The 5,018-nt window shown below is 37.6% G+C and overlaps 1 protein-coding gene across 1 annotated transcript; it reads right to left on the reverse strand.

Moving 5' to 3' along the window:
* Positions 1-399: 399 nt before the first annotated feature.
* On the reverse strand, positions 400-2,611 carry LOC125533826. Its single transcript, XM_048697165.1, has 3 exons — positions 1,988-2,611; positions 1,574-1,807; positions 400-945 (listed from the first exon to the last, which is right to left on the reverse strand). The coding sequence occupies exons 1-3, from the start codon at positions 2,569-2,571 to the stop codon at positions 474-476; spliced, it is 1,290 nt and encodes a 429-aa protein (XP_048553122.1). The 5' UTR covers positions 2,572-2,611; the 3' UTR covers positions 400-473.
* Between the last annotated feature and the right edge of the window lie 2,407 nt (positions 2,612-5,018).

Genomic DNA, 5,018 nt, shown 5'->3' on the forward strand with positions numbered 1-5,018 from the left:
TCAAGTAATTCGGCAACTGAATCTTATTTGATGTAGTCAACGAATAGTTAACCTTTTGCTAAGATTCCTGTTCTTTTTCATGGGGTGATTGCAATCTCGTAATGGCAAATTATGATACAACAGTCAGGGCCACGTATTGAGACAACATGTACGCTTTCGTATGGTAATACAACAAATATATATAGTCTTACAAAACAAGGGAGATGACAAAAACTTATTTTTAGCATGACAAAAACTATTAAGATGATGAGACTATCAAAGGTGAAATATTATATATATATATATATATATATATATATATATATATATATATATATATATATAGAAACAGAACTATTTATTCACTTGTTAAACACACATGCCGGCTATAATGTCTTGTTGCCATCTTTAGGAGGACAATCCGTTTATTCATGAGACACATGCCTAGCTAGCATTCCAAACATGGCCCAAGCCTAAGATCTACTACATCTTGTTCATACATTGCCAAGATAAAAATAAGCTGACCCTTGTTGGCCATCAGGCACATAGTTTCCTACCCCGCCCATTACAGCTTCAGTAGAACCCATCATCTGCTGCTCACAGCACATTGGCTGCTGGCCCACTTGTTGATTATATATGGAAGGGGAGCACTGAGCTAGGTTGTTCATGACTGCGAACGAGCTCGTCGGAGCCTGCAACCTAAAGCTTGGGTCATTGTTGAGGCTGGTGAAACAAAGGGTTTGCCGAGGGGCAGAACTATTATTTGCTGCCAATAGCTCGTTGTCATGGAGCCTGACATCATTGATGCTGTAACGCTTTGTCCCTGACAATGCCTTTTTCTCTATTCTCTTGAAAAACTTTTGTGCATGGCTTGAAACTTGGACAGGGGTCTTAGTGGTGACGAAGTGCTTGGATATGTTTTTCCAGTCGCCACGACCATAGACTTCCAGCCCATAAAGAAATGACCTGTGGACATAATGTTCACAAGAATTGTTAGGTTAAATTGTTTACTGAAAGATGAATTGTGCAGTTGTTTTATTGAAGCACCTAGTATAAATTGAAGCAAAGTACCTATTTGACAGGTTCGAATGACTACAGCAACACATGCTTATTTTTGTTGATTTACGGGTACGGGATAGATCGCAAGTATATCAGAAATTCATAAGTGAACGAACATTTTGTAACATATTGATCACCGAAAGATATTACAATTTCAAAATTATCATACCTCTATTTTTCTATAATGAAACGGCAATCATCAAAGTTTATTGATCTGTTTGATTGGGACAAGACGTACCATATTGCAATTTAATGGCCTATTTAACTGCCTTTCTATTTTTTAATCAAGGTCCAATCACATCAAAAATTTAAGGCAGAAAGAAATTTCATCAATATCTAATTTGCAGGGATTAGTATTTATCAAAAATGTAAACTGTAAACGTCCATGTATACATTTAGTAAAGTGCAATATCATTGCAAATTTAACATACTTGCCTCATAAAATTAATTTCAGACATGCTTAATTATCATATGTTGATTTTAAATAAAGGACAACTAAAACTAATGACGACGAAGAGTATAGGCATTGACTAACTTGTGTTCCTCTTTGGTCCAAAACTTTCGTTGATGTGGGGCAACAACTCGTCGATCATTGGAACTATTGTTCTCCAAGACCACCATTTTGTTCTTGTCTACCATCACCGGAGCCTCCTCCGTCTTCCTGATTCTTGTATCCTCCAGTATACAATGAAATGAAAATCCACTAACATCCATGGTCATCTCCCCATCCTCTTGTACCTCAATGTTTTCATTAACAAGGCCGCCCATGCTGTAAATGGAAATTGACAGTGTCCGTGTGTACATTTAGTAAAGTACAATATCATCACAAACATAAGCTGCTGTTATCACATAATAAATTTGCACAACATTTTTAATTAGTATATGTTCGCTGAAAACAAACAACAATTAAAAATACATGACAAAGAAGAGTATACAACCATGGACGAACCTGTGTTCCTCATCGGTCAAAAAACCCCATTGATGTGGGGCAACAATTGGTTGATCTATGGAAATATTGTTCTCCAACACCTCCATCTTGTTGTTGTCTGCCATCAGCGGTGCCTCACCCATCACCGTGATCCTCGTATCGTCCATTGCACAACCAAAGGACAATCCGTTATTGTCCATGATTGTTGTCTCCTCCTCTCGTACCCCAAAGTTTTCATTTGCATGGTCACCCATGGGGTAGACACTGTGTGTGCTGCTACCACCATTCTCCTCCTTCGGTAGCTCATAGTTACCGTTGACAGGGTCACAAAAGGTGAAAATGTTTTGTGGGCTACCACCAGTAACATGGGTCCCCTCCCTCCGCTGGATCATATGCATGTCCATGGCGAGATCAACATAAAGATCTATTACCTGTTTCATGGTCTTTGAAGGGAAGAATGCATGGAGAGAATTCACGATGTAGTTGTGCTTCTTGTTATTGTCATCGTCGTCATACATGATTTTGTTGGTGTTGAGCCTAGCAATGAGTGAGCATGCCTCCTCTACATCGGATGAGGTCCACCCCTGGTTGGCTATTGGATCCATGAGAGAGTGGGTAGTTGAACGCTATAGAATTATGAGGAGTATGAACTATGAAGATGGGTTATAGCTTGGGGATGGAGAGACTCTGAGAGTAAGATAGTGTATTTATAGCCATCTTGTGTGCAGTCCTACTTTTGCTAATTAATTTGGCACATTGATAGTTTGTCGGTCCATACAAAAGTAGATTGAACTATAGTCAAGATAAATCGTTTGACCCTTTGAGGAACATGCCAAACTATTCTAAGTTGACCTCGTCATTGTGTCTTTCTTTGAAAAAGATATTTTTTTTATTTTGCCAATGCAAGAAGATTGCTAGAAACAACACATGCAGGCCTATTGAGTATTGATCAATTTCGGTCTAGATAGATAGAACATGCATCTTGTGCGCATGCATGACATGTGCTCTCATCTAGAGTGCAAGACTCAAACCATGGTGTCCGCCGCTCTCAAATATGCATGGCACACAGGATATATCCATTCGGTTTTGGTTGCTAGTGACCCATGCATCAGTGGAGTTTTATTGCATACATATGTGCAAATAATAGATTAATATCTCCCCACGATAACTAGGCTGCATATAGGATCCACACATTACCAGCAAATGTAAGCATATCTTTTCTCTTAATTTTGGTGACCATTCTTCCCACATCGAGAGCACGAAATTCCATCTATAGGCAGATTTCTTGGCTTAGGTCATTTAATGGCACTTCATGGTAAAAAAGATTTAATACATGGGCCAATCAATTGTGTACGTATCTAGATATCTTTTTTATGTAGAGATACAAATTAATGACCCATGAGGTCAATAAATTTGACACACTTATCTTACATCTCTCTCCCTCTCTCTCTCTCTCTCATGTTCAAAATAATTTCAAGATTTCTACATGATATACACAACACATAGAGGTTGCAAAATGAACATAGCTTTTTTAAGTGCATGATGCATCTTCTGGCTATCATATGGGACTATGTGCATACTCATGCACTCATATGCCAATGTTTCAGCCATGTCCATAAATGCTTTTTTTGCTTTGCAGTTTTAAACTAAGTTTTAATATTGTGTACAAGTTAATAAAGTGGATTGAAGAAATGCTTGTTTTACATCAATGATAACCGGCTTCACAACTGTATTTTTTTTCTAGTGAAGGAAAAAAATCATAACGTAGGAGTATTAACTTTCAGCCGATTGTTTGGCCAGATTGCTAATTGATAAATCATAGGAGATTAAATTCTAAGATAGCATTGTATGTTTAGTTTATAATATGGAAAATTTTGCCTAATTAATATGCTTCATACCAACACCAAGTCTACATCGGTGGAGCCAGATAGTCATGATAACTACAGTCGGGAAGTCGCTTGACGTTGCTAGAGATACTGGTGACGACAATCTGAAGCACATACCTTCAACATGGAGAACAAAGGTGAAGGCGGGGCGAGGAGACCCAACCCACAATGTCGATGATATATGCTCCCTACCAGGACTTATTGACGAGAGTACGAGCGCCGCAGTGGATCAAGGTGGAAGCATTGTGGTTGACGACTCTCCCTCCCCCCTACACCGTTATGGTAGATATAAATTGTTTTTATCCAGATTCAACTATTTTGCTCAATGGATTATATCTTCAACATACATTTCCAACATAATAAAACTTCTAATTTCCTTATATTGAGCTGAAAGGGGGAAATAAATGGATTTCTAGTCAAATGCAACAATTTGCAGAATTAGTTCGGGCTGCTTTGTAACCAGATGGTGTTTTTGCAACAATCAAGGGTGTTGGTTCACTTTTTGCCTTGCTTTTCAAAAACATATACAATCAAAACGATTACTGGTTTTACGTCAAGCAATGCATATATTCGTTTTCTTCATTTTCCATTTTTTACGTATATTTTACAATTTTTATTTTAGTTTACCATCTTCACTTCCTTTTTATTGTTGATTCCCTTTCTTCTTAGGTTTTTTTATCATTTATTGTGTACCCTACATATTGCACTCCCTTTATGTTTTCTTCTTTATTGTATCTTTTCCACTGGTTGATTTGTTCATTATGTTTGTTATACATTCCTAAGGTAGTCCACAAACCTTTTATTATTGCTTCTAGTTTGTTGTCGATCAACCACATCAATTTTGTTAAGACGGTGTGTGTGAAGTTATTTAATTAGTATTCAACATAGAAATTTGAAAAGTGAAATATTTTAATCTCATAGAGAATACTTTTTCACAAGGATGGAGAATTTAATTTTGTTGGATAAATGAACCCCTCTGATCATGAAACATTTATTTGTCATATATTACTATTTTTATAAAATAGGGGAACAAAATGCATTTCCACCTCACTCTATCGTCTCACACCTTCCTCCAATGAAAGGTCGCTAGGATTTTTGCGTAAGTGTCGCTGCCAGGTTCACTTGACTCTAGGGGCCTTTCAGTGCCAGCGAGGTGGGGGAACCCT

This window comes from Triticum urartu, chromosome 2 (genome assembly GCF_003073215.2).
Source record: "Triticum urartu cultivar G1812 chromosome 2, Tu2.1, whole genome shotgun sequence".
Classification (NCBI taxonomy): domain Eukaryota; kingdom Viridiplantae; phylum Streptophyta; class Magnoliopsida; order Poales; family Poaceae; genus Triticum; species Triticum urartu.

Excerpts from the sequence above, each read along its gene's own strand:
- LOC125533826 (XM_048697165.1), bottom strand. The coding sequence starts at position 2,571 with ATGGATCCAATAGCCAACCAGGGGTGGACCTCATCCGATGTAGAGGAG. Across the intron at positions 1,808-1,987 it reads TTGACCGATGAGGAACACAG|CATGGGCGGCCTTGTTAATG; the intron begins GTTCGTCCATGG and ends TTCCATTTACAG. Across the intron at positions 946-1,573 it reads TGGACCAAAGAGGAACACAA|GTCATTTCTTTATGGGCTGG; the intron begins GTTAGTCAATGC and ends TTATGTCCACAG.